The sequence below is a fragment of the Tympanuchus pallidicinctus genome, unplaced genomic scaffold (genome assembly GCF_026119805.1).
Source record: "Tympanuchus pallidicinctus isolate F22 unplaced genomic scaffold, pur_lepc_1.0 scaffold33, whole genome shotgun sequence".
NCBI lineage: Eukaryota > Metazoa > Chordata > Aves > Galliformes > Phasianidae > Tympanuchus > Tympanuchus pallidicinctus.
The window spans coordinates 1,663,733-1,689,912 of NW_026294751.1; the positions used below are offsets into that span (position 1 = coordinate 1,663,733).

Consider the following 26,180-nt stretch of genomic DNA (forward strand, 5'->3'; position numbering starts at 1 on the left):
GAGCAGAGTCCCGAGCGCTGGGAGCTCAAACCTTCCTGCGCTGAGCAGAGAAGGAAATGGATTCCCAGCAGTGTGTGCCCAGCACTGCCCCACGGCCCTCCCTCTGCAGGAGGAGAGCTGGAAAAGCTCCTGCCCTCTCTGGACACTGCAGCAGCAACTCTGCAAATCCAACTGCCAGCACCCAGAGCTGGGCGTGGGGTCAGGATGTGGCCCTGCAGAGGCAACACCTCGCCTGGGGTCCTGCAGCCCCTTCCCCTTGGGCTGCTCTCCCCTCCTGCCTGCACGTTGCCACTGTCATCCTGAATATCACACAGATACGAGGAGCCGAAAGCTGCCTCTCTTCCTGCCAGGTTAAATTGCTCATTAGGAATGTCTATTATTTCCACAAGTCAACTTTCCCCTTCGTGGTATGTGTCCAGGGGTCAGGGCTGGCACCACATGAAAGCAGAGGGTATTCAATAACCTAGAGCCGTGGAAAGGCTTCGGTCCAACTCCAACCATGTTCGGGCTTTTATGGATGCAGCATGCCTTTCCCCATTTGTTTCCTATAAACAGCACATGGTAATATTTAGTAGGTTTCAAACAGAGCTTTTTGCATGTTCTCCCTTGCCTACAGTGAGCTACTTGGTAATAGACAGTTCTGTTTTGCTTAATGCCATTTTCACTTTTTGTTCTTCCAGAGGGTCTGGGTTGGTTCTGACCCAGCTGCCCCTCTCAGGACCTCTGTGGGGATGAAATGCACGCATCCTGCTGCTCAGGGATGGAGGAACGATGACCCACGTGAGTGCTGCAGCGCCACGCAGCCCCTTCTGGGTGCAGGGGGAGGCCCACTGGGCTGCAGCAGCGGAGAGGAGGCTGCAGGGTGCTGAGCTCTCTCCTGCCCTGGAGCAGCCCAGGGGACGTGGGGACAGCCAGTGGTTGCCTTAGGGTGTGCTGGGTGCTTTTTGGGGCTGTGCTGGCTGCAAGCCTCGCTTCTTGCTGCAGGCCAGAGGGCAGCACGTGATGCTGTGATGCTCGCCAGCTCCAGCCAAGGGGAAAAGCCCCTTCGGTGCAGGAGCTGCTGGCAGGGTGCCTGGCTGCACCGTGCCTGGCACCAACGGTTCGGTGCCCCTCAGTGCAAAGCTTGCATCTGCTCCCCATCCTTCCCCCCACCCTGGTGACACAAACCCTGAGCTCTGTGCCTGCCTGTGCCCAGTCCCGAAATGCGATGCCATCAGGGCTCAGGGACAACCCCTGCCGCGGTTAAATCCTCTGCCTGGGGGCAGCTGGAGGGCGAGGCAGCGAGCCCGCACCGCCAGACCCCGGAGGACGGCCACAGGGCAGCAGCGCAGGGCACCCTCGGCCCCCGGGGCTGCGAGCAATCGGGTAGGAGCCGGAGCTGGCGAGCTCTCAGCACCCTCTGCCGGCTCTGCTGCCCGGCCCGGGGCCCTCGTGCTTGAGATGGAGCCTCTGGGAGCTCTGAGCTGCGCTGCTCCTCTCCCACTCTGCCGCCCTGAGCCCAATTGGGGCCGTCACTCCCTGCCCTCGCACTGACTGTGAGCGCGGGGCTTTGGGCGCAGGGCTGAGCCGATGCTCCGTAGCAGCACCTGCACAACTCCTAGAGCTCGGAGGGCTCAAATCGCTGCTCCTGAAGAGATGCCGCACTCCCAGCACCGCGTGGCTGACTGCAGCGCTGCGCTGAGGGTACAGGAAGGGACCCGCAGCCTCCTGAGACGGCTTTTCTCTGCTCCGAGGAATCACAAATAGCATTTCTTAGCTGTGAGGGCAGCTCCGGGCTGACAGCAGTGTCTGCTGATGCACACGCATAGGTATTCACGGGGCAGAAAAATGCTGCTGCTCAAACAAGCAAACATTGACTGTCTGGTTTCCCAGCGCTGCCCCCAGCAGCAGCCCCAGCCCCAATCCCTCCCAGCGGCAGCTTTCACACAGCAGGCAGACATTCCTGCTGCTGTGCTCCCATCACCGGGCAGGGTGATGCACACCCAGTGCTGAGCTCAAAAAAGCAAAGGCAAACCAGTTGACACCGGGATTCTTTTAATGCAATAGCTTTGAAAATGCAGCCTTAAAATGATTTCTAATGGTCAACAACGTGAAACATCGGAGCTTTCCTACCTGTGCACCCCAAACCTGGCACCCAAACCCTTTGGCTGAAGGACTCCCTCGGGCAAAAAGGGACGAGGTGAGCTGTCCCGAGGCACCTGGAGAACCTCAGCAACTGGCAGCACAAACTGTGCCCTTCTCTGCACCTTTCTCTCACACTTTACACTCAGGCACAAACCTACAAAGGTCCCCAGCCTGCCAGCTCCCCTCTTGGGGCAGTTAGAGCTTAGAGCCTCAGGCTCCTGGTTCTCTGTGGGTTTGTGTGCCTTCATGCTACGTAAAGTGATTTGAGAACTGAATGTCTGACTGTTTTCTGCCTGAACAGGATGGTGGAGGAAGCTGATTTTCCATCATCCTGCTTTGTGTGATATAATGCTACTTTATGCCTCCGCTCTGCAGAGCAGCAGGTGTCACAGGCTGCCAATTCAAGCAACGTGGGAAATTCTGCTGTAGCCTAAACATCTGTGTAAGAACATCCCCCCCCTCCTCCTATCTGCTGTAACAGGAGAGCAGGCAATATTGCTGATACGAATTTAATACCTTCCAGTTGATAGATTGAGTTTCTGGTTCTGTGGACTCAGCACACAGCCCTGGGCTGTGCGTGCTGCAGAACACAATGCAGCTCCAGCTGCTAGTTCCTTTCTCCCATCTAAAATGCTCAGTGGTTTTCCTATGCAATTTACTGGCTCTGCCCTCTAGGAGGGGAATGGTGAGACTTCACACAGCGTCCTGTTGGAGGAAGGTGTTGCTGGGTTTCTGCTTTCACCAATGCTGCTGTGAAGAGAAACAGCAGAAAGAACCACGTGGGTCTCCTGAATCTGAGTGCTGTGTGCTGCTGCTGCTCTCTGAGGAAAGGAGCTTCCCCAGGAGGATGTCAGGCATCACCCCTTGGTGTCAAGCCTGCATTTTGCTGGTACCAACTACAGAAATGCTGTGCACTTATCTCCAAGTGAATTTTAACCCTTCTTAAGGACAGCAGTTAACAGTAAGTCAGTGGGTTCTTATGCCTTAGCCTCCAATTCTAGTTATAAAACCTGGATTCAGGTTCGGACAGACTGGAGCTCTTTTAGAATCTGAGCAGTAGTTCTTCCACAACCAAACGTCACAGTTAGAAATTAAGTGTAGAAAGAGTTCCCAGGGGAACATGAAAACGACATCACCTTATGAAAAAGCTTCAGAATGAACCTGTGAAACAAACAGCAACTAGATAATTGCCCTCTACAGAAAAATGGAAGTAACAGTAGAAGAATAGAATAACATCTTAAACAGTCAGTGAGTCAGTCTGAACGTACAGGGGCACTGGATCCCTACAGATCTGTGATGAAAGCTAAGGGCCAACACCAGCTGGTCCCCTCCAGCCTCAGAGGAGGCTGGGCTGTGATTCACTCTTCACCAGCTGGAAGATTGTCCTCAATCCGCCTGATGAACTTCATTCTTATTTCTGTGACGCTGTCTCCTTTCAGTGTGTCCTGGACAAACTTTACATCCACGGCCATCTGAACCTAGGTGATGGAAGAGAAATCCTTTATAGAAGCAGCTTCCTGCCTGACGCTGAAGCTTAAGGACTCTGAGGATATGATGTGCAGTGCAGAGCTCTGGGGAGGGACGTATCGGTTTTCAAGATCACAGCTTTCTGCATTTTGGCTTTCAGTGGACAGTGGGCACCTTGCCTAGACAAACAAAACACCTACGGGGTAACCAAGAGTCCCTTCAGAGATCAGAGTCCAATTAAGCCAATTAACCCCATCACTCAGTGCTACAGATCCCTGGATTATTCATATCCTGCTGGAAGAGAGACGTTGGCTCACCATTTCCAGGGCACCTCGCAGCACTCCACACAACAGGTTGGAATAGATGAGAGTGGAGTGGTTGTCGGGGAGCTCCACGAAGTCCACCAAGGGGTTGTTTTCTAAGATCAGGGAGAACTCGTCACCTCCAGGACTCCAGTTGGTGATGCTTGGAGTGATGCCCAGGTACATTTTAAATGCTATCTGTTACGTCAAACAGAACACAAACGAGAATGTCAGTTACACTCTGCTGTTGGCGACCTCCTGAATACATTTCAGCATGTATTTTCCACCATTCTTTCTCTCTTTATACCACAATCCCATCTGCAATCCTATGAAAGAGCACATGGTAAAACCCTGCCCACACGCTGCCTGTGCCGCTGAAATAAACGCAAGCAGCAGCAACAACCCAATGAAGCTGAGCTCTGCCAGTTACCTTTGCAATAACATCTGCAGTCTCACGGAAATCGTGGCACCTCCCAACATTGGATCGGGCCAGAAAATCTTCTATCAGCCGAACTCCTATGTTGTAACCCCTGTGAGAGCACACAAGAGGAACAGGCTATGGATTAAAGAGCACAGCTGCAGAGAAACAACGAGCGTCTACCAAAGCGGAGAAAGAAACACGTGAATCTGGGGAGTAGCAGTACTGTGTAAAACTCAGTCTGCCTCGTTTCTGCAGCAAGCTTCAGCTCCTACAGCTCTGCTCCAGCAGATCCACTCACATTTTGTCAAGCTGCTTGTTGACATCTTCATCATTCTCGTAGTCTTTGCACAGCTGGGTGACCAGAGCGCCGTACGTCAGCGTGAAGAGCTCTGAGTTCTAGGCAGAGGTAAAAAGCAGTTAGCACGAGCCAACATGGAAACTGACAGCACTGCTGCATCTGCATCCAGCGCTGCTTCGAGTGGCCTGGAGAAGGGGAACAGAAAGCTGCCATCTCAGAGGTATTTGCTGTGCAGTAGGAGATCCCAGCTCTTATTTTGGCAAGGCAACTTCAGTCTCCTCGGACAGAGAAATGCTCTTTCTGCTTGGAACAAGAGAGCACTCGAGCACTTTTGCTCTCTCTCCCTCTCCACACAGCAGCACTGCTATCAGCAGGCCACACAGCTGACCTGCAGAGGCAAACCAGAAAGCTGTTCACACTCCACAGTCATTTTTAGCATGTCTTGTGAGCCACTACTGAGCATCGCTCTGCCTTAATGAGGACACCCCCAGGTAGCTGGAATGACACCTCCAGGTCATCTCACACGTGGTTCTGACCAGCTCCAGGCAATAACATGCAGTTGCCAAGGACCTGAATTTATGTCAGTCAACGACCTGGAGGTGAAGGGGCCTGCAGCTCAGATTGTGCCTCTTCTCTGTTTCAGAAACGCACTGCAAATTGGCAACATTGAGCAGACCTAATTTTTGATCTTTTCAACAGGACAAAACGTTCTTGTCCATTCACAGATCTACTACATTCTGCTGCCAAGAAGAAGCGATGCTTATCTCAACCCTGGAAAGTTACAGAAGCACATAAATTATATGCTGAAATCAGCTCCTCAGACCCAGAAGAGGAAGAGCAAGGAGTGTTCCAGGTCAGGTCAGCAGACGCACTGTGCACTGCTGCTGGCTGTGCTGGACTAGGAGCTGCATTACTTGCACTCTGCACAGATCTGCAGAGGACACAACAGGATCGTGTCTCCTTTCACAGCCATCACCACAGCTCCAGTGATTCACAGCACGTTTCCTTGGGAGCCATGAAGCAGATCAGTGATTGCACGGCTGTAAAACAAAGGCTACAACAGGCTTCAGCTTTCCACAGAATCCAAAGCAAGCGTTCAGGAGCAAATAAGCTCATAATTCAACTTTCATTTCTGCTTTTGGTTTTAGCAATCGGAAACGTTAGAGAAAGTCTAATCTCAGATTAAAAGCCTATCACCTACCATGAGATGCATAGATGCAGAAGGTGAAATGAATGGCAAATACCAATACTACAGAATGAAAGCAGCAGGCAGGCAGAAAGGAAGGGAAAAGAGACAACATCAGAGTTAAGTGACAACACTGATCGCACGTCATTCCAAACAAGTTCACACCAAGCCGAGACACACAGGAGGAGCGGTGACTCCCAGACTGCAACACTCAACAAACAGAAACCAGGTTTGTTAGAAGAGACAGGGAATTCCATCTTGTCATTGTAACTCGTGAGGCCAACAGCAGCCAGCCAAGTGACTCCAAGAGTCCGAAAGGAGCCAGGCAGCTCCTGCTAATTTTGCTTTGTTTCAGAGCTGAAGAATTGACACAGACTTTGTGTTGCTTTGCCTTGCTTACAGCTCAGCCTTCGTCCTGGGAAGATAAAGCTTACTTAAGTGCTCAGCACCCAAGAATGACAAAGCGGAAGTCTCCTTGAGCTCTGCCGGCAGGGAAATTTGACAAACACGCAGAGAGGGGTCAACCATTTATAAGGATTTAAGCGATTTTAGTAAGGAGGGGCTGGAAGCTGGAGGGCGGGCGGGAGATCCCGGCTGTTTGCGTATAAAACGAAGCTCTCCCCACTGCTACCGGCCCCACAGCGCCCGGCGTGCACCTAAAACATTTCTAACGGCCTCCTCATTTCCGGGCAATCGAACGGAATCTGAGCGCCTCAGAGCGTTCCCGTTAGCTGTGCTTTTAGCAGCGCGATGCACTGAGGAGCCCCGCGCCAAAGCGGCTGCGGCCCACGCCGGGCCCGGCCCCTCCGGCACCCCCCGCCCCGGCCCGAAGCCGGAGCCCTTCGGGACGCTCCCGCCGGCGGCGCGGGGACCCGCGGGCCCCGCCAGGCCCCGCCGTTACCATTTTCTTGCTCTCGGTGCCGCGGCCGGCCTGGCGCGACATCCTGCCCGGCCCGCTGCCTCGCCCGGCCCGCCCTCCGACACCGCGACGCAAAGCATCACGGGATTCGTAGTCCGCGTCGCTTCGCCGCCCGCGTTGCGCGCCGCGCTCAGAACTACGCGCCCCGCAATGCAACGCGCTCGCTGAGTGCGCATGCGTCAGGTGGAGGGGGAGGGTCATCCTTCCCAGCATGCCCTGCATCACGTGACTACGAGGCGCCTACAAATCCCGTCGTGCGGCGCTGCTCTGCTGACTCTGCGCCCGGCAGGCGCTGGGGCGGCTGGGCAGCGGAGGGGAGCGTGCCGCTAGGGGGCGCGGCCGGGACTGCGAGGAGCTACGCCTGCCCTCAATGGATGCTCGGCACCGTGCAGGGCCCGTGGGCATCCAGCTGCCGGTAAGGAGCTCCCTGCGGCAGCAGTGATGTGCAATTAGGGTTGTTTTCATTATTTTTTTCCGAACGAATAATTTTTATATCGGAAGGGAAATCCTTTGTGGAAGGGCCTCATCGTTACAGGAGGTGAAGCTCTTGGCAGAGGTGGGCTGTGCTTTCTGCACTGAGCTGCTTATGCTTCCCCTGCTGGAGCCGCTGTGAGTGATGGGCGGTGTTGGGGGCTCTGTGCCCCCCACTCGATTGCAGCCCCTCCAAGGACAACAAATCTGGAGGCGGTGCTGAGATTCTGCCTCTTCTCCTGGAGCCTTCAGCTTTTTTTTTTTTTCCTCTGTTTTTAACCCAGATGATGAAGTTCTGGGCTGTGCTGCCCCAGCCTGTTGTTATTCCTTGCATGAATGCTTGCAGCTGGGCAGCAAGGAGCAGCAACACCAGAGGGACCCTGCAGGATGTGCCACCCCAGGGGCTGTTCTAAAAGCACTTCTCCTCCTTGGAATCGCAGTGCAGCCATATCACCTGCACTGTGTGAGCAGCGGGTGCTGGGTGCTGCCAAGTGCCGGCCATCACCTCGTGGTTTGTTTTGAGGGAGTGACAGCGTGAGAAAACCGCAAAGCAAACATCACTGGTGCAGTTGCCCATGGCTGCACGTGCTACTGTGTGTCACCAAGGCAGCCTTGTCCTGTTGCAGGGGAGCACCTGGGTTTTGCTAGAGCCAGGGGCTGCCCTGCCACTGTTTGCTTGGCCAACAGATGGCAACAGTAGATGTGGGGCAGAGGCCTCCTGGTGTTTCTGCTTTGGCTTTTAGCCCTAAAGGGCCACTGCTTGTCCTGCTGGCAACATACCTTAAGTGCAAGAAGGCAGGCAGGTGGTGCCCTGAGCGTGGGGCTGTGCCAGCGCAGCCCGGCTGCTGCCTCTGCTGGAGCCCAGGACGGTCCTGCAGCAGGGCTCTCCCTGGAGCCGGGTTGGCTGCACAGGGTGGCTCTGCCGGTTCCTGCTGCGGAGCAGCCCTGGCCAGGGGCTGTGTGCGGTGGGCTGGAAGCCAGAACGCAGCCGTGCCCTGCCAGCTGGCAGAGATGGGTGGCAGCAACAGGGCATAGGAAGGGAGAATCCATACGGAGGGTCTGTTCGGGTTGGCTCACTCGCGGCCTCCCCTCGCCGTCGCGCACACGTGGCTCTTCCCGCACCGCCATTCTCTTCCCGTTTCCCGTGGCCTGGGAGAGCTGTGGGGCTCCGCTCTGGCTCAGGGCCGGGCTGCAGAGCGCTCCGCCCCACCGGCAGCACGCAGCGGATGCCGGGATGGGGCTGATCCCGTCGGTCTGAGCCGAGCCATGCCGTGCCGAGCCGCCGTCCCGTGCGTCCCAACCCCGAGGGCTCCAGTCCCAGCGCATCGCAGCGCGGTGTCAGCGTGGCTCGGAACCGTGGCGGTGCTGCTGTGCACGGTGCTGAGCCCTGGATGGGTTGAGGCGCAGCCCTTTCCTTTCCGAGACCCGACGCTGCCCTGGCACCGCCGCCTGGAGGACCTGCTGGACCGGCTGACCCCCGCCGAGATGGTGCTGCAGGTGAGGGCACGTTGAGGGGAGGGGGCACAGCCCTCAACTCCTGCTCAGAGCCTGTGGCCCGCAGATGGCGAGGGGGGGAGCCCTGCGGAACGGCCCCGCACCCCCCATCCCACGCCTGGGCATCGCGCCCTACAACTGGAACACCGAGTGCCTGCGGGGCGATGCAGAGGCACCCGGCTGGGCCACGGCTTTCCCCCAGGCGCTGGGGCTGGCTGCTGCCTTCAGGTACGAGGGCTGGTGGTGCCCGTTGTGCAGTGGAGCCCGCACACACCGGCATGCCCTGACACCCCCTTGCTGTCCCCCCAGCCCTGAGCTCGTGTACCGAGTGGCCAACGCCACGGCCACCGAAGTGCGTGCCAAGCACAACTCCTTCATCGCTGCCGGCCGCTACGATGACCACACGGGGCTCAGCTGCTTCAGTCCTGTGCTCAACATCATGAGGCACCCGCTGTGGGGCAGGAATCAGGTGCCGGCACAGAGGTGGGGTCAGGGTGGGATCCAGCCCCACAGGACCGTGCTGCAGCATCCTGAGGATGGCAGCAGCTCTGGATGAGGGCCGTGGGGGTGGGAGGTCTGTAGAAGCGCTGTGACCCTGCATCCCTCTGCTGCACCTCCAGGAGACGTACGGGGAGGATCCGTACCTGACAGCAGAGCTGGCCACGAGCTTTGTGCAGGGCCTGCAGGGTCAGCACCCCCGCTACATCAAGGCCAGTGCTGGCTGCAAGCACTTCAGCGTGCACGGTGGCCCTGAGAACATCCCCGTGTCCAGGCTCAGCTTTGATGCCCAGGTGAGCACGGCGGGGGCACAGGGCAGTGGGTGCCCCCCGAGTGCTGATGTTTCTGCCACCGTGTGCACAGGTGCTGGAGCGGGACTGGCGCACCACCTTCCTGCCCCAGTTCCAGGCATGTGTGCGTGCCGGGTCCTACAGCTTCATGTGCAGCTACAATCGGTAACTGAGCACGAGGAGCTCAAGGGGGGTCTTGTGGCACTGCCCCTCTCCCCAGCTGCACTGTCCTGCTCCAACAGGATCAATGGCGTCCCTGCCTGTGCCAACAAGAAGCTGCTGATGGACATCCTGCGGGGCGAGTGGGGCTTCGAGGGCTACGTGGTGAGCGACGAGGGGGCTGTGGAGCTCATCCTGCTGGGGCACCGCTACACACAGACCTACCTGGAGACGGCCATTGGTGAGTGGATGGGATGGGAGTGAAATGGGTGCCGCACGGCCACGGCGAGCGGTTTTTTGTTTCCAATGTTGCAGCGTCGGTGAACGCCGGCCTCAACCTGGAGCTGTCCTACGGCGTGAGGAACAACGTCTTCATGCACATCCCCAAGGCCTTGGCCATGGGCAACATCACGCTGGAGGTCTGTGATGGGGAGCCCTGTGCCCCTACGGCCCCGTGCCCGAAGCGTGATTGAGATTTTGACACTGGGGTTTTGGCAGACGCTGCGTGACCGCGTCCGGCCCCTGTTCTACACACGGCTACGGCTGGGGGAGTTCGACCCCCCGGCCATGAACCCCTACAACGCCCTGGAGCTGAGCGTGGTGCAGAGCCCTGAGCACCGCAACCTCTCACTGGAGGCAGCCATCAAGAGCTTCGTGCTGCTGAAGAACCAGCGGGACACGCTGCCGCTCCGCGAGCTGCACGGCAAGCGCCTGGCGGTGAGACCTGGGCTGCTGCTCACCGGTGCATCTCTTTGTTGGCACGGAGCTGTGGGTGCCTGTCTTCACTCCTCTCCCCTCTGCAGGTGGTGGGTCCCTTTGCAGACAACCCCCGTGTGCTGTTTGGGGACTACGCACCGGTGCCGGAGCCACAGTACATCTACACACCACGGTGAGCCCCCGTCTGTCCTCGGCCCTGGGAGCACCTCGGGTGCGCTCTGCCCCTCTCAGCCCTTCCCTGGGGTGACGGGGAGCTGCCCCCATGGGAGCTGACCCAGCCGTGCCCCACACAGGAGGGGGCTGCAAACACTGCCAGCCAACATCAGCTTTGCTGCGGGCTGCCGGGAGCCGCTGTGCCGGGATTACTCAAGGGATGAGGTGGAGGATGCGGTGCAGGGAGCTGATGTGGTGCTGGTGTGCCTGGGGACGGGTAGGTTGGAGCACGGGGTGTGGATGCTGTCGTGTGGGGAACGTGGGGACGGGGTGCAGCGCGGTGTCCCTCGGCTTCCTGCACACAGGGGTAGATGTGGAGATGGAGGCGAGGGACCGCGAGCACCTGTCCCTGCCCGGACACCAGCTGCAGCTGCTGCAGGATGCTGTGCGTGCAGGTAGGGCGCTGCACGTGGTCTGTGGGTAGGGGACACGGCACACGTCCCCCTCCAAGCCCCAAAGCAGCACCCACGGTGTGCTGATGGTGAAACCCCTCTCCTGAAGCTGCTGGGCACCCCGTTATCCTGCTGCTGTTCAATGCGGGGCCTCTGGATGTGAGCTGGGCACAGGAGCATGACGGCGTAGGGGCCATCCTGGCCTGCTTCTTTCCTGCCCAGGCCACAGGCCTGGCCATTACCAGCATCCTGCTAGGCGAGCAGGGGGCCAGCCCTGCAGGCAGGCTGCCAGCCACATGGCCTGCAGGCATGCACCAGGTGAGGGCAGGACGCAGCTTCTCAGTGGCCACGGGGAGTCGCCGGGGACCTTGCTCACACCTGATGGCCCTGCTGTGCCCATAGGTGCCCCCAATGGAGAACTACACCATGGAGGGTCGGACGTACCGCTACTACGGGCGGGAGGCTCCCCTCTACCCCTTTGGATACGGGCTGTCCTACACCACCTTCCACTACCGGGACCTGGTGCTGAGCCCCCCGGTGCTGCCCATCTGCGCCAACCTCTCTGTGTCTGTGGTGCTGGAGAACACGGGGCCACGTGACAGTGAGGAGGTGAGCGTGGCTGCATCTGTGGCCATCTGGGGGGCTCAGGTGAGGCTGGGGTCCCTCCTGCTGATCCCCTCCTTGCAGGTGGTGCAGCTGTACCTGCGCTGGGAGCAGCCGTCTGTGCCGGTGCCGCGCTGGCAGCTGGTGGCTTTCCGCCGCGTGGCCGTTCCTGCTGGTGGTGCCACCAAGCTGTCCTTTGGGGTTTTGGCTGCCCAGCGTGCCGTCTGGACCCAGCAGTGGCACCTGGAGCCCGGAGCCTTCACGCTCTTTGCTGGTGGGCAGCAGCCAGAGCAGCAGATGAGGGCACCCTCGGAAGTGTTGAGCGCAAAGTTCAGTGTCGCTGGGGCTGCCCGGGCACTGCACAGCTGCTAGAGGTGGGGACGGGTGTGAGGATGAGTCCTGGGGTGCGGGGAGCTGGAGGAAGGATGATGTGCAGTGGCTGTGCAGGACGGGGAGCACGGTGCTCTGCCTTGCAATAAAGCGCCCTCTGCTCTCCAGGAGGCTGTGTCCAGCCAGCATGCTGTGTGTGTCCTATGGGTGCTTGTAGCCACACAGTAGTGCCACCCCAGCACACGCTTCACCCCAGCTCAAAGCACCCAGAGCTGCTCTAGGGTCGGATCCAGCCCTCTGATCAATTTCGTGCTGCACTTTTGCCCCCCAGCCCTCTCTCCTTGTCACGCCGGCCCCATGGCTGTGCAACCACTCTCCTTCCTGGGGACGGATCCAGTCCTGCTCTGCTCGGGGCTGGGGGGAGGTGCTCACCCCTCGGTGCAGGGAATGTGCTGGAGCTGGCCCAGGCGGCTGGGCAGCTATAAATAGGGCTGGGGCACACGTGGGTCTGACGGCTGCATGGCATGGGATGGGTGTGGGGCTGCAGCCCCCACGTTTGGGGGGGGGGGGGGGCGGAGGGGTTTGGGATCTTCTGGGGATGGCACTGTGGGGAAACGATCCCCCCCCAAGCCCTGAGCCATGGGGCAGGAGGATGAGGTGGGGCATGCAGGGACCGTGTGAGGCAGCCCAGGCCCAGCATCATGACATCAGGGCACTAATTACAGATGCTGCCTGGGATAATTACAGAGCTGAGGCAGGGCAGGGCTCAGCCTGATGCAGGCCCATTTATCACCGGTCCCCACCAGGCATCGTTTTGCAGCAGCCCCATAGCAAGGAGCTCAGGGCACAGACCCTCATCCGCAGGATCTCGTAGCGATCAGGGTCAGCATTTTGGGGTTCAGCTCGGCCTTGGTATGCAGAGCTATGGGATGGGAGCAGCCTGGGGAGGGGACAAAGTCCTGGGGCTGGAGGAGGAGGTGTGAGGCAGAGGGGTCAGGATGGGGTGTCCTGCAGCACTTTGCTCCATGATGTCAGCCCTGTCAGCAGGGCTGTGTTTGCCGCTCTCCCATCCCCGTTTGCACCCATCCTGCCACAGTCACGGGGCAGTGCTGCTGCTGTAATTATCCTTCGATTTTGGGGGTGCTCAGCACTCTGCAGGCAGTGGGGCTGAGAGGTTGGGATGAGGCACTGGAACGAACTGCGGGGCTGGGGCTGGGTTGAGGGGGGACCTGTGGCAGCTCAATCTCATGGAGCAGGGCTGGGGGTCGAACCTTGGGCAGGGGGTCTGGGCAGCACAGAGGGCTTTGGGGAGTGCAGCCAAGCGGTGCAGCTCAGGGTGTGCAGTGCTTGCGATGAGCTCATTGATTTTTCCGTGAGCTCGGCGGCAGTTCCCAGCATCCATGGGAACGGGGAGGGGGGGTTGGAGCCAGCACCCCCAGCAGCAGCGCTGTGCCTGCAGCAGAGCAATCGATGGCAGTGCCGCTGCTTCTAAGAGGCACTGAGTGGGGCTGGCACAGCTCTGCAGTGCTGCTGCCCTTGGCCCCTGCCCCACATTGCCCTGAGGGAGCGTGGACCCGCAGCGCTGCGGTGCTCTGGGTGATTGCAGGCTGTTCCTCAGTGCCACCCTGAGACTCGATGGGGCTGTGCCCCATCCCATCCCCTCGGGGCTGTGTGGCTGCTAGGAATGTGGGGAAAATCCCAGCTCTGAGCCAGGCCAGGAGCCCACGGGGTGCAGTCAGCGATGCCGAGAGAGGAGCACCCAGTTTTGATGTGGGTGGTCACACCTATGGCAGCACGGAGCAGGTCCCTGTTGGTGCCCTGTGCCCCCATCCCTGCTGGTTCCAGCCCAAGGGTGTGCCAAGCTGCGTGTCCCCATCTGATCTATGCACAGAGGTGACTCCCAGACCCGGCCAGCCCCCCTCACCCCTCTGTCAGCTCTGGACCTGCCCGCTCCCATCCCTGAGTCAGAAGAACAGAGGGCAGGGGTTTGGGGAACCTGTTTGGCAGGAGGAGGGATGGCAGGGGATCTCCTGGCCTCGCGGTGACATCATTCCCAAAACAGGCGCCTCTGACAGGGCGATGCCTGCAGGAACCTGAACTGTGCATCACTGCATCCCCCTGCACCCAAAGGTGCTGCGGCCCCGTGGGTCGCCCCTGTTGTTGGGGTGAGGGTGGGATGCGGAGTGGCCCGGTGCAGTGGTGCATCGGCATCACCCCGTGGTGTGGAGCAGCTGCTGGCGGTGCTGGGGGCTTCAGGAGGCAGAGGGATGGGGGTGAGGCCCACAAATGGTGGAGACGGAGCTCTGGGATGGAAATCAGCGTCCCTTTGGGCTGGCGGGGACGGGGCTGCTGACCCAGATGGCGGTGGCTGTGCAGGCAGGGCAGGTTCTGCCTTCAGGTTCATACGCGCTGGGGACCGGCTCCAGGTGATGCTGGGAGAGGTGAGCGTGGTTGTGAGAACCGGCATTTGGGAGAAAACAAGAAAGGATGGAGGTGGGCGAACGCGGGGCTGAGGATCAGCCTCAACACCGGCAGCGGTGCCCGGAGCGGTGATGTCGGGCGGAGCATCTCGGCTCCATCCCATCCCACCCCATCGGTGCCGGCAGGCGCGGGGCCGGGGCGGGGAGCTCCGAGATTCCTCCCCCGCGGGCCGGGGGGAGCCGGGGCGGCGCGGCGCTGCACAGCTCGGAACGGCCCGGCCCCCTGCACCGCCCCGCGCCATGGAGAGCGACCGCGCCGGGCGGGAGCCCCAACGCCGAGCTGCGCCCGGTACGGCTGCGGGGAGCGGGCCGGGTGCGGGATGCGGGCCCGGGGAGGGCGGGGGTGCGGGATGCGGCTCTGCGGAAGGCGGGGGGTGATGGCCCAGGGCCGCAGCGCGGTGCGGGTGGGGACGCGGGATGCGGCCTCGGTGCTCCGGAGCCGTAGGGGCGGTGGCCGCAAAGCCGGGAGGGTGCGGTGCGGGGCTGGGCGATGGTTGGGGCCGAGGCGGGTGCGGGGAGCGGAGGGGCCGCCCGCAACGCGGGGCCGGGAGCGGACAAAGCTCGGCGGCGCGGGGCCGCCCCTCCATTTTGGCGGAGGAGAGGAAGAAGGGGGAGGGGAAGGGGGGGAGCGCAGCCCCCGGCCCCGCGGCGCGCTGGAGCCCGTGCCCTTGGGGAGCCCTCCCCGGCGGGGTGCGGGGCATCGTCCCCATCCGCTGCTCTCCGCTCCGCACGGAGCGCTGCGAGGCGGTGCGGGGCGGGGGCGGCCCGGGCGGGGCTGAGCGGCGCCCGTCGGTGCCCTCCCGGTGCCCCGGGCTGAACTCCGGTGCGCTCGAGCAGAGGGCGGCGGTCCCGCTTTGCTCCGGGCCGTTCTCCGGCTCTCCCGGCCCCGAGCGGTGCTTTGTGGCGCCGCTTCCACCGACGGAGGAAGAGGAGAAGCTCTCCGCTCTCCGCTCTCCCCTCCCCTCCCCCCCAACCCCCCCGGCCCCGCGCAGCGCCGCGCTGTGATTCATCGGGGCGGGGGAGGGCCGCGTGCCGGCCCGGTGCCGTGCGGCTGTTATCGGGGCGCGCAGAGCCGCATGCCCGCTCCGAGCCGCTCTCGCCCTACAGCGCTGCAGACATTTTGTCTGCGTCCCACCCGCTGCTCCTCCATCCGCAGCACCGCCGAGCATCGCTGCGCCTTTCGGTTCCCTGCTTCGCTTCGGCTGCCGCCCCAAAGCGCGGCCCGTTGGCGTCGGAGCTTCCCGGGGATGAGGCCGCCCTCGGCTGCGTGCAGAGGAAGCTCCGCTCGGCGCACGGATCCTCCTGCAGAGCGGAGAGCTGCTGGCTGGAGCGCATCCTCACCCCTCGGTCGGGTGACCCGAGCGTGCGTTCCGTGCCTCACCCTACAGCAGTCCCAGACACAGTGGGTTCCCCTTTCCTGGCCACCAGCGGGATGCAGAACCAGCACGCCGCAGAGCAGGGCGCAGGGCAGGCACAGACGGTGCTTATTTGGGTCCCGTCGGGCTCTCCTGGCACGGGGCAGCAGGGGGTGCGGGGCAGCTGGTCGCCTGCCAGCGCCGGCGTTGGGAGCAGGGAGAGCCTGATGGAACCAACGTGATGTGACGTGTGGAGCAGCGATGTGACAGTCACGGTCGCGTGGTGCCACGTCCAAAATAGTCGGTATGGCTCTCAGCTGGCTGTGAGCGGGGCTGGGGACCGAACAGTGCGGCGAGGGCGGCCTCGTGGGATCCCACAGAGCACCCGGTAGGTGCCCACCTAATAGAGGAGCTGCATTTTAGAGGTGCTCTCCACAAACCCTGCCCCCAGCAGAGCGCAGCCCCTTGCCCTGCCTGCAGCGCTGCTTCCCGGTGCGGTGCCGGCTGCTGTGGGTCACCCCAAGGACGTGGGCACCTCCTGTCGCTGCTCTGCGCTGCGCAGACGGATGGCAGTCAGGTGCTGCCCACACCCCGGCCCTGTGCCCTGTGTCTGGGGTGATGGAGCCCAGGAGCAGCCTGGGCACGTTCTGCTTTCCTCTGGGTGTATTTTAAACCCTGGAAACCCCCCAGCTGTGGCCACAAGATCCCATCTCCCAAGTTCCCCTTGTTGCTCTCCAGTTCCCCACATCTCTGTTGGTCACAGCGCCCCTGCACCCTGAGTATCCGTGTCCGAGAGCAGGGCTGGCCCTAGGCAGGAGCAGAGACCCCTGGATAGGGATGTGCAGGGGACGTGCAGGGGATGCTCACTGTCCTCACCACTCAGGGATGTGTGATGCTGCACATTCCCAGGAGCCAAGTGGGAGTGGGCACAGCGCGGTGCTGTGGAATGGAGGGGAAAGGGTCTCTGTGCACCCTTGTGAATGCCACAGGGCTCTGGTGGCCTCAGCAGCCCCTGTCCCTGTCGAATACCCATACCTGCTCCATGCAGGTGGTACTGGGAGCTGATGGGGACACAGAGCAGCTCTGGAGGCTCAGCCTTCCCCATCTGTTTGCGAGGCTGGTGGTGCTGTTATCAAGGTGGGGACACAACTGGAGAGGGGACATGAGTCCCCCAAGGACACGTGTGTATCCCCACCAGGCCATGCAGAGCCATCGGTGGCTTTGGGGCTGAGGTTTGCACTGAGTTCTCATCCCTGGGCACCACACAAGCTATCCCCCACCCCAGCCAGGGATGTGTGCCCTGGGGCGGTGGTGGCCAAGCAGCCTGGATCTGCGGTCCCAGCGCTGGGACACCATGGATGAGCTGCACTGCACCCACCTCCCTGTCCCAGATTGGGCTCAGCCCCATCCGGCGTTCCAGCAGCCAGAACCTTTGTGCCAAAATGGACAACCTGGGGATGCTGCGGTGCGGCCAGCCGCTCAGCGGGTATGTGAGGATAAATTGGGGGGAGCCAAGGTGAAGGTGCTGTGCAGCCCCCCCTGCCCTCCCTGCTGGGAAGCCCCCCAGGGCCCCGCTGCAGTGCTGGGCTCAGGCTGCTCGCCTTCTCCAACCCCCCGGGGTTGTGATGTGCTCTCGCTTCATCACACTGGGAATTGCCTCCGCCTGGCTGAGCAGCGCTGGCCGCGTGCCGGGCAGGAGGTGCCGGTGGCACTCGGTGGCACATGGGTGTGCTGGTGGCACAGGGACCCACGAGAGGAGCCAGGTGGGCTCCGGCACCGCAGCACTCTTCCAGCAGGGCCGGCTGGAGGCACAGCACCTCACCCCACGGCCATCCCAGCATCCCACTGAGGTCACACTGCTCTGCGCGCAGCGATGTCTCCTCTGCGGGACAGCAGGGCTGGGGGCTGTGGGATGCAGTGTTTGGGGCTGGGAGCTGATCCCCTCTGGAATGCCCCAGCGTTGGGTTTCAGGGCAGCTGCTGTGCTGCGGCAGCGACAGGGACAGATGGTGCAGGGCCGCTCCTGGGCTGTGGCTTTTGGGGTTTGTGGCCGTGCCCCATGGCGCTGGGTGCTGCTGTCCCCGTGGCCATCGGGGCGGGACGGATCCTGCCCATGGGCTGCGTGGCAGCTCCGTGCCCTGTGGTGATGGGTGGCTGTAGGGACTCGGTGCTGCTCCTCACGCTGCAAGGATGGGGTGGGATGTCCATCTGCTGCGTGGTGTCAGCCTGAGCGGCGTCCCGGCTCAGCTGGTGGGCTGATCCCCGTGGGCTGCATTGCTGCAGTGCCTGTGGGTGGGAGCGGGGAGGGCTGGGAGCCCTTGTCCTTTCTGACTGTGCTGAGGCTGTGGGTGTGTGGGAGCAGGGGACAACCTCCTTCCTGCAGCACAAATAGCCGGAAAGCAGTAGGAGGGCTGATCCTGTGCTGAGCCCATCCGAGGAGCGATGCGCCCACGGGGGGGGGGGGGGGAGTCATGGTTGGGTGCAGTCCCCCATGCGGTGCAGCTCAGCGCTGTCCCCGTGCTCGTCCAGCTACGGTGCGAAGGAGCGGCGCCGGCCGTGTTTGCACAGCCCATACTTTGCCCCTCTCTGAAGATTGCAGAGAGTTCCACAAACACGGCTGAGCGGTGCAGGACGGCGCCCCGTGGGGAGGATCACACACTTGGGGCTGTGGGTCCCCGGTGTCCTCACTGCAGTCAGAGCTGGGGCCAACGCGCATAGCAGTGCCAGTGTTGGTGGTGCCCATGGGGCTGGGCTGGGCAGAAGCACCGACCCTTCCTGCTGCACAGGAATCAGGGCTGTGATCCTAAATGGAGCACTTGCATGGGGCAGACAGTCTGAGCAGCATGCTGCTCTCCGCAGGGTGCTCTGGCTGCACTGCACCCTGCACAGCTCACCCCCACACAGGTCACCGCTCAGTGCCAGTGGTCCATTTGGGTCCACGCACAACGGAGCAGGCTCTGAGCAGACTCTCAGACCCACACGCTCGGGGAGGAGTTGTTTTCTCTCAGCGGCGGCGGCGGCCTCGTGTGCATTCCTGGGCCATGAGTTCATGGCTGTGCGCGGGGACACGCACCGTGGTGTGACGTCAGGCCGGCAGCCCGCGCCCATCCTGCACCCATCTTGAGCCCATCCAATACAGCAGAAGCGCCCTGCATCCTCCAGGAAGTGCCTGCCCCCCCCCCCAGTGCCTGGTGTGGGGTTTTCCCCCTGGAGTGGGGCAGCAGCTGTTGGGGAAGAAGAGAGTTTTGTGGCGGCGGTGCCTGGCAGAGCCGTGTCCGTGTGCTCTGTGCATTGTGCACACAGCACCTGGCGTGGGGCTGCATGGTGACCCCCCCCCCCCCCCGGGTGGTGGTGGCAGCGAAGGCCCCGCTGGTGACCCGCTGTGCTCTGTGTTGCAGGGAAGACACCGTCCCCGATGGGAGACAGCGTGCTGCCCCCCTCCCTTGGGGACACCGTGCACGGAGACAGCCCCCCACAGCGTGACCGACCCGTCCTCCCCGCTGCGACCCCCTCCCCAATGGCCACCCCCCCACCAGGACAGCTCTGCCCTGTTCCCGCAGCCGTGACCCCCCCAGGACGGCCCGTGTCCCCCATCCCTGCAGCTGTGGCTCCCTCAGCAGAGAGCGTCCCACCCTGGGGTGACAAGACCCCCCCTGCACACCCCCATCCTCGCACTACAGAGCAACCCAAAGAAGAGGCATCATGCAGCACCGCCGGCCAACCGCTGCCCGTCCCCACTGCCCCGTGCTCAGAGGAGACGCTGCCCCATGGGAGCACCACCGTGGCCCCCACTGCTGGCAAAGGGGCACCCTCCGATGCCAAGAGCCCCCTGGGAAGCACAGCCCAGCCCCCCAAGGACGTGCCCCCCAAGGACACACCCTCCAAGGACATTCCCCGCAAGGATATGCCCTCCAAGGATGTCCCCTCTAAGGATGCATCCCCCAAGGACACACCTTCCAAGGATGTCGCCCCCAAGGATGTCCCCCCCAAGGGTGACCGTGCCACTCCAGCTGCCGCATCGCCATCTTCAGCTGCCAGCCCCAGGCCCAAGCAAGGTGGGTGTTCTGGAGAAGGGGAAAGGGGGTCTGCCTCACTGCTCACACGGGGCCCCTCGTGTCCCCTCATTCTGGGGTGCAGTTTGTTTTGCTCTGACTGTGTCTCCCTGCAGCAGATGCTCAGAAGGCCCAGGCACGGCACAGGCAGGCGAAGGAGCGGCGAGAGGAGCGGGCCAAGTACCTGGGTGAGGAGTGGGGCTGGGAGGGAAAGTGGATGTGAAGGGGTGGGTGGGAGAGCTAAGGAGCTTGGCTGGGTCATGGCAATCCCATTAGCTGCTATTAGTGCAAGCGCTGCACTTGCAGGTTTATCGCCCCTGGGCACGCTGCACAACAGTGGGGGTTCCCCAGGCCCACGGCATCCCACATCTGGGTGGGTTCCAGCAGGCAGCGATGTGTGGGGCTGTGGATGTGTGGGGCTGCACAGCCCCCGTGCTGCCCATGGGGCCCCCTCGTCCCCGCGCTCTTTCCACCCTCATTCCCCCATTGTTTCCCTGTGCGGCTCCGCGGGCTCCCGGCTCCCTTTTGTCCTCTCCCTAACTCCTCCCTGCCACCACGCTGGTTGCAATGCTGCCGGCCCCATGCGCCCGGGGAACCCTCAACCCTCAGCCCCATGCCGCTGCCACGCATCCCCACCACGGCCGTGGGGCTCTCCGTGTACATGGGGTGCTGCATCCCCCCGGTTGGGCTGTGACCCCTCCACGTGGGCTCCCCCCGGCAGCGGCCAAGCGGGCGCTGTGGCTGGAGAAGGAGGAGAAGGCCAAAGTGCTGCGGGAGCGGCAGCTGGAGGAGCGCCGGCGGCGGCTGGAGGAGCAGCGGCTGCGGGCAGAGAAGCGCCGTGCGGTGCTGGAGGAGCGGCAGCGGCAAAAGCTGGAGAAGAACAAGGTGGGGAGGGGATGGGGACGCTCCCCACGGGGTCTCCAGCAGCACACATCGGGGGTCCTCGGGCACGTCTGTGTTGCCCTAGGGTGGGCGTCGCGGCCCCATCGCCCTCTGAAGGTCCCCATCTCTGAGCCCGTCCCTCTCCCGGACAGGAGCGCTACGAGGCGGCCATCCAGCGCTCGGCCAAGAAGACGTGGGCAGAGATCCGGCAGCAGCGGTGGTCGTGGGCAGGGGCCCTGCACCAAGGTTCTGCTGCGCACAAGGATGGTGAGTGCACGAGGACGGGGCTGAAGGGATGGCAAACGCAGCGCCTGCACTGCTGCTCTGCCGCCCCTCGTGCTGTGGCCCAACGGGACCCCACGGCTCCTCCCTGTTCCCGTGGCACTGCGTCCCCTGGGCTGTGCTGCTTGCGCCCATCTGCGGTCACTGCGTTGCGTGGGGCGAGTTTGGGCTTGGAGCCGCGCGAAGGCATCTCTGTGTTGTTGGTGGCGTTAGGCTGCGTGTTGTGGTGCGTCCCCACGTCACCCGGCTGCACGTGGGGTGGCTCTTGGTGCCAACGTGGGGGTGAGCAGGGCTGCGTGCTCCCGGTGCGCGTGGCTGGGCCGTGCAGGATGCTCAGTGTGGGGCTCCTCTCCGTGGGGACTCTGTGCTGGGGCTGCACCCTGGCCGCCGAGGGGACGGGGCTGTGCTGTGGCGCATGGGCAGCGTTGTGTCCTCATGCCCTGAGTGCTTCGTGCTGTGGGGTGGCTGCGTGTGCGGCGCTGGGTGTTGGTGGTGCACGGTCAGGATGCACGCAGGCGCTTTGTGCCCCGCTGTGAGTCGTGGAGCGTTCGGGGACAGATGCACTTCTGCTGTATGGGGCTCCCTGCCACTTCCGTGGAGGTGGCCCCAAACCTGGCTGCTGCCTCCTCCATCGGTGGGCTCTGGCTGCCCGGCCAGGGCTGAGGGCTCTGCTTTCCTGCTGCCCCCCACCCCATGTTGCTGTAGGGTCCTGGTATGAGCACCATCCTGTGTCCGTCTGCCCCTGAGCCACTGAGGTCCCCTGGCTCCAGGGCTGTGTTTTGGGGACACTATGGTGGCAGCGCCGTGCTCCCCAGAGCTGAGATCCTTGCATGCCCCTGTATGACACAGGCACTGTGCCACGCAGCCCATCCCGACCACCAGTGTGTACCATGTCCTCCCGCAGCCCCACTGCCCCACATCAGTGCATGCTGCATGCAAGGAGCAGCCCCCACCCCGGTCTGTAATGCCCTGTGTCTTTTCCCTCCTCCAGGTGCGAGCCGCTGCTCGGTGTCTGCCGTAAACCTCCCCAAACACGTCGACTCTATAATCAACAAGCGGCTCTCCAAATCCTCTGCCACCCTCTGGAATTCTCCCAGTAGAAGTAAGAGCCCTTTGCATGGCCCTGCAGTGCAGGGGGGCACAGCTCAGCCCCCGCCCCACGTAGGGACCCCCCAGCCCCTGCTGTGCCTTGCACAGTGCCCACTGAGAGGAGGAGCTGTGTGCTGTTTGCTTTGGAGGAGGCTGGAGCTTTGGAGGAGGCTGGTGCCAGCTCCTTGCCCGGCCACGGAGAGCGGCTGGGAGGTGGAGGGAGCCAGGATGGCACTGGGAGCCCTATGGCTTCTGGCCAGGGCTGCAAGATGCTTCTCGCACCACCTCTGCAGGGCTGGTGCTCACTGTGACACCTCGGAGTGCCTTGAGGCTGCTGTTGGGTGCAGCACTGGGTGCCCCTCAGGGGTTGTGGGTGCAGTGCTGGGTGCCATGAGGTCGCTCAGGTCCGGGCGAGCTGCCGGAGCCGTGGGGCTGCGTGCTGTTGTGCTGCTGAGTTGCCTGGCGATGGGCGTGCGCCGGATGGTATAAATAGATGGAGCAGCTGATGCGGGCGGCTCTGACGGCCTCATGCTGGGGCTCAGCCAGGGGGGGCACACGGGGCTGTGCTGAGCAGCCAGCGCCTGGGCCGGTGCTGGACACAGCGCCCAGTGTTGCTCCAGTCTCTGTTTTGTCCCCTCCCAGCAGCAGAGCGCGGTACTGCGTTATTTTGATGGCGAGGGGCACAGGGTTGCTGTCTTTGTGGTGCTGTCCACGTGGTCGTGGGGTGTTTGGTGCCAGCAGTGCAGTGCAGGCGGCAGTGACCCCGTGCCCAGCTGGGCTAGCAGCATGCCTGGGGGCCACCATCCCCTGGGTGCCACGAGTCCAGCCCAGCTCCTGTGACTGCGTGGTGGCCTCAGCCCCTCTCCCTTGGTGCAGGGGCACACAGTGGCTGCCCTGCAATGCGCCGGGGGCTCAGTGTCACTGGCACAAGGTGCATGGAACGCTGCTGTGGGCACTTGTCGTCGTCCTGCCTCAGTGCTGTCTATGTGTCACGTGTGGTGCCTTGGCTCTCAGTGTCAGAAGTGGGGATCTGGAAGCCCTGGGGCTTGAGCAGAGGGATGGTGCCAGTGCTGCAGGGCTCAGAAGAGTGCTAAGGGCTCTTCTCCTTCTGCAGACCGCAGCCTGCAGCTGAGCCCCTGGGAGAGCAGCATAGTGGACCGGCTGATGACACCCACGCTGTCCTTCCTGGCACGCAGCCGCAGCGCCGTGACACTGGCCGGGAATGGCAAGGAGCAGGGTGAGCATGGGGGGCACGGAAATGCGTGGGGCAGGGGGTTGGGAGCGCTCCATGGTGGGAGCCCACAGCCACCGGCCCCATCCCCACAGTGCCCGTGTGCCCCCGCTCGGCCTCTGCCAGCCCCCTCAGCCCCTGCCACAACCACCGCCTGCCGCACCGCTGCTGGGAGCGGCGGAGGGGCACTGCTGGCAGCCCCGATGTGACACCGCGTCGCCGTGCCGAGTCCTCACCGGTGAGTGCCACCTTCTGCTGGGACACGCCGTGCCCGACTCCCGGCCAAGCCCAGCGGTGTGGTACTGATGCTCTCTCTTTACGGTTGGCACAGAAGAAGAAGGAGAAGAAGGAGAAGGAGAGGGAGAATGCCAAGGAACGCAGTGCGCTGTCCCGCGAGCGCAGCCTCAAGAAGCGGCAGTCACTGCCTGGCGCACAGCCCCGGCTCCTGCCCACATCTGACAGCAGGTTGGGACCTGGCACTGCACGCTGCCCAGCCCCAGGGCTATGGGGACCCTGCTAATATCTCTTCTTGCTCTGCTTGCAGCCCCGGCCCCAAGAACCGTCCCTCATCCCCAGCCACCCCCAAAACCCGCCCAGCATCCCCCAGCCCAGCTCTGGCCTCACCCCACAAGCCGCCCCTGCCCCGCAGTGCCCACTCCTCCCCCAAGGTGCGGGCCAGGGCGCGGGATGAGCGGGGCGAGCAGGATGGCCAGGCCAAGGGACGCGAGAGGAAGGAAGAGGAGAAGGGCCCAGCCACCCCCGAGCCCCCCAGGGTTCCCACGGAGCCGTCAGCAGGTAGGTACCTGGTGGTTAGGGGTCAGGAGGAGTGGGAGCGGCACTGATGCTGCTCACATCCCACAGCCCCCTTGGCTCCCGCAGCCCACAGCCCCCCCAGCAGACCCTCGGCCGGCACTACGGACCGGGAGGAGGCCGCCCGACTGCTGGCAGAGAAGCGACGCCAGGCCCGCGAGCAGCGGGAGCGCGAGGAACGGGAGCGCCGGGAGCAGGAGGAGCAGGAGAGGTGAGTGCCCAACCATGGACCTCACCCAGGACCCGGTGCCCCCCCACCTCACTGAGGGCCCCCTCTGTTCCCACAGGCGGCTGCAGGAGGAGAGGGCACGGCAGGCGGCGGAGGAGCAGAGCCGCAGGGAAGCCCTGGCACGGCAGCGGGAGGAGGAGCGGCAGCTGCAGGAGGAGCGCGAGGCCCAGGAGAAGGCACGGGCAGAACGGGAGGAGACGGAGCGGCTGCAGAGACAGGTGTGAGGCAGGGGGGAGAAGGAGGGATGGGGGCAAGGATGGGATGTGGGATGAGGGGAAGCCTGTTCCCACCGTTCTCTCTTCACCTGTCCCTGCTGTCCTTGCAGAGAGAAGAGGCCGAGGCGAAGGCACGCGAAGAGGCTGAGCGGCAGCGCCTGGAGCGGGAGAAGCATTTCCAGCGTGAGGAGCAGGAGCGGCTGGAGAGAAAGAAGGTAAAGGCTGGGGGCACTGCTGAGTGCGTTTCATGCTGGGGGGTGCGCAGTGCATGGCGCAGGTCCTGCTGGGGAGGGCTGCATCAGCCCCTGTCTGCCCCGCAGCGCCTGGAGGAGATCATGAAGCGGACGCGCAAATCGGATGCAGCAGATGCCAAGGTGGGTGCCTGTCCTGCACGCCCTGCCCTGAGCTGCCTGGGGACAGCAGGCACCGTGGAGCCCTCACTGCTCTCCTTTCCCTGCAGAAGAAGGAAGACAAGAAGATAGTGAACGGGAAAGCAGTTGAGCAGGAGCACAGCACAGGTACACAGCTCCCTCCTGCTTCAGTACTGGAAGTCCCCAGAGCCCCTGCCCCCTTCCTGCTCCCTGAGCCTTGGGGCTGAGTGGGGCTCTGCTCGTGTCTCCAGGTGGCGAGAAGAGAGCAGGGCCGATGCCAAAGGCAGAGGAGCTGCCGGAGACGGAAACACCGAGTGCAGGGACGCTGGGGACACTGAAGGGCCCGGCAGGCGAGGGGCTGCAGCCCAGGTGAGCACAGGGGTGGAAAGGGGGCTGCAGGCTGGCAGGACCCCAACTCAACCCGACCCGTTGCCCCACAGTTCTCCAGCCAAGGATGTAGCAGCCCCAGTTGTGAATGGCGTGCAGCCCAGCAAGCACGAAAACGGCTTCTCAGGCACCGAGGGCTCTTCAGAGCTGCTGGAGCTTTCCCACCACGGTGGCAGCTCCAGCAGTATCATCCCGTTCGGCGACAAGGAGCCCTTCCTCAAGCAGGCAGTGGTCAAACCCCCCCAGGTCACAGGTGAGGGGCGGGGGAGCCGATTTGGAGCAGGGGGCGATGACACCTCAGCTCTGACGGTAGCTCCTGTGCCCACAGAGGTGCTGTGAGGCCCGGCCCTGGCTGATGTCCCCACGGAGCACCGCGCAGACCCATAGCTGTTGTCAGAAGGAAACACCTCGCTGCTCTCCTCCGCCCACCCGGCCATGCCACGAGGAGCCCAGGCAGTGCGAGGCTCCAACATGGCAGCCACCAGCCCTGCGCCCACACCGGGGCCTCCTGGTTTCTCAGTTGTTTTTATTTCGTTTTGTTCTTTTTTTTAAAAAAACAAAAACAAACAACCATGCACCTTATCAGCCTGCCGCCCCTGCCCACTGCCCGCCCGAGCCACCCCAGACGTGTGCTGTCATACTGTGGTTATTTAATTCGCTGGGTACAATGTATGTGAATACTGTAAATAGCGCTCGGCCGTCAGCGGGGGGGCTCGGGGCCGCCCGTCCCCTTTGTCCCCACGCATGTCTGCGTGCACCCGGGGCTGGGCCGGGCCCACGCTGCTCTCCGTGCCGTTGTGACAGTGTTATGCATCCGGACAACCTCTACGAACAATAAAAGTGGACAACCACGCAACGCCTCGCCTCCTTGCGGCCCGGGGGTGGGGCGGGCAGCGGGGAGGGGCGGCCCCACA

At 62.7% G+C, this 26,180-nt stretch overlaps 3 protein-coding genes across 8 annotated transcripts; 2 read left to right on the forward strand and 1 right to left on the reverse strand.

Moving 5' to 3' along the window:
• Window positions 1–2,017: 2,017 nt before the first annotated feature.
• On the reverse strand, window positions 2,018–6,836 carry TRAPPC3 (trafficking protein particle complex subunit 3). Its single transcript, XM_052698765.1, has 5 exons — window positions 6,700–6,836; window positions 4,613–4,710; window positions 4,324–4,423; window positions 3,909–4,091; window positions 2,018–3,602 (listed from the first exon to the last, which is right to left on the reverse strand). Exons 1-5 carry the CDS (start codon window positions 6,739–6,741, stop codon window positions 3,483–3,485), a joined length of 543 nt encoding a protein of 180 aa, XP_052554725.1. The 5' UTR covers window positions 6,742–6,836; the 3' UTR covers window positions 2,018–3,482.
• Window positions 6,837–7,069: 233 nt separating this feature from the next.
• Window positions 7,070–12,069, forward strand: LOC128088344 (uncharacterized). The gene is made up of 14 exons (XM_052698768.1): window positions 7,070–8,685; window positions 8,750–8,910; window positions 8,992–9,151; window positions 9,303–9,473; window positions 9,544–9,635; window positions 9,713–9,870; window positions 9,945–10,048; window positions 10,128–10,346; window positions 10,433–10,518; window positions 10,640–10,776; window positions 10,865–10,954; window positions 11,061–11,269; window positions 11,354–11,560; window positions 11,639–12,069. The coding sequence occupies exons 1-14, from the start codon at window positions 8,455–8,457 to the stop codon at window positions 11,924–11,926; spliced, it is 2,313 nt and encodes a 770-aa protein (XP_052554728.1). The 5' UTR covers window positions 7,070–8,454; the 3' UTR covers window positions 11,927–12,069.
• Window positions 12,070–14,541: 2,472 nt separating this feature from the next.
• Window positions 14,542–25,833, forward strand: MAP7D1 (MAP7 domain containing 1). 6 transcript variants are annotated; one of them, XM_052698776.1, is made up of 18 exons: window positions 14,542–14,653; window positions 19,117–19,773; window positions 19,887–19,958; window positions 20,492–20,655; window positions 20,805–20,919; window positions 21,926–22,036; window positions 23,138–23,260; window positions 23,350–23,492; window positions 23,586–23,719; window positions 23,799–24,049; window positions 24,116–24,275; window positions 24,352–24,511; window positions 24,619–24,723; window positions 24,829–24,882; window positions 24,969–25,026; window positions 25,131–25,248; window positions 25,320–25,519; window positions 25,595–25,833. In XM_052698776.1, the coding sequence occupies exons 1-18, from the start codon at window positions 14,605–14,607 to the stop codon at window positions 25,603–25,605; spliced, it is 2,685 nt and encodes an 894-aa protein (XP_052554736.1). In that variant the 5' UTR covers window positions 14,542–14,604; the 3' UTR covers window positions 25,606–25,833. The 6 variants fall into 6 exon arrangements, with proteins under 6 accessions (XP_052554736.1, XP_052554739.1, XP_052554738.1 ...); XM_052698779.1 differs by having other exon boundaries at window positions 24,134–24,275; XM_052698778.1 differs by having other exon boundaries at window positions 23,589–23,719.
• The last annotated feature ends 347 nt before the right edge of the window (window positions 25,834–26,180 follow it).